This window comes from Merops nubicus, unplaced genomic scaffold (genome assembly GCF_000691845.1).
Source record: "Merops nubicus isolate BGI_N331 unplaced genomic scaffold, ASM69184v1 scaffold39364, whole genome shotgun sequence".
In the NCBI taxonomy this organism is placed as follows: Eukaryota; Metazoa; Chordata; class Aves; order Coraciiformes; family Meropidae; genus Merops; species Merops nubicus.
Genome location: NW_008605593.1, coordinates 2,728 through 2,946, shown reverse-complemented (window position 1 = coordinate 2,946; position 219 = coordinate 2,728). Strand labels below are relative to the sequence as shown.

At 63.0% G+C, this 219-nt stretch overlaps 1 protein-coding gene across 1 annotated transcript in view; it reads left to right on the top strand.

The window, feature by feature from the left end:
* Positions 1 to 219, top strand: part of LOC103772059 (ubiquitin-like modifier-activating enzyme 1) — a gene marked incomplete at both ends in the record, with an annotated part of 3,514 nt that overhangs the window by 1,009 nt on the left and 2,286 nt on the right. The window contains one exon of the mRNA XM_008939376.1: positions 6 to 154. Within this exon, the coding sequence (XP_008937624.1) occupies positions 6 to 154 (149 nt within the window). The remainder of the gene's footprint in view (positions 1 to 5; positions 155 to 219) is intronic.

The window sequence follows — 219 nt, the reverse complement described above, 5'->3', positions numbered from 1 at the left end:
GGGAGCTGGAGCCATTGGCTGTGAGCTGCTGAAAAACTTTGCCATGATGGGTCTGGCGGCGGCGCCAGGTGGGCACCTCACCGTCACCGACATGGACACTGTTGCCCTCTCCAACCTCCATCGGCAACTTCTCTACCGCTCGGCAGATATATCGGTGAGGCACCGTCAGGCTGGGGCCAGGCTTCCCCTGAAGGGCACCTTGGCTGTCCTGGGGGCTCC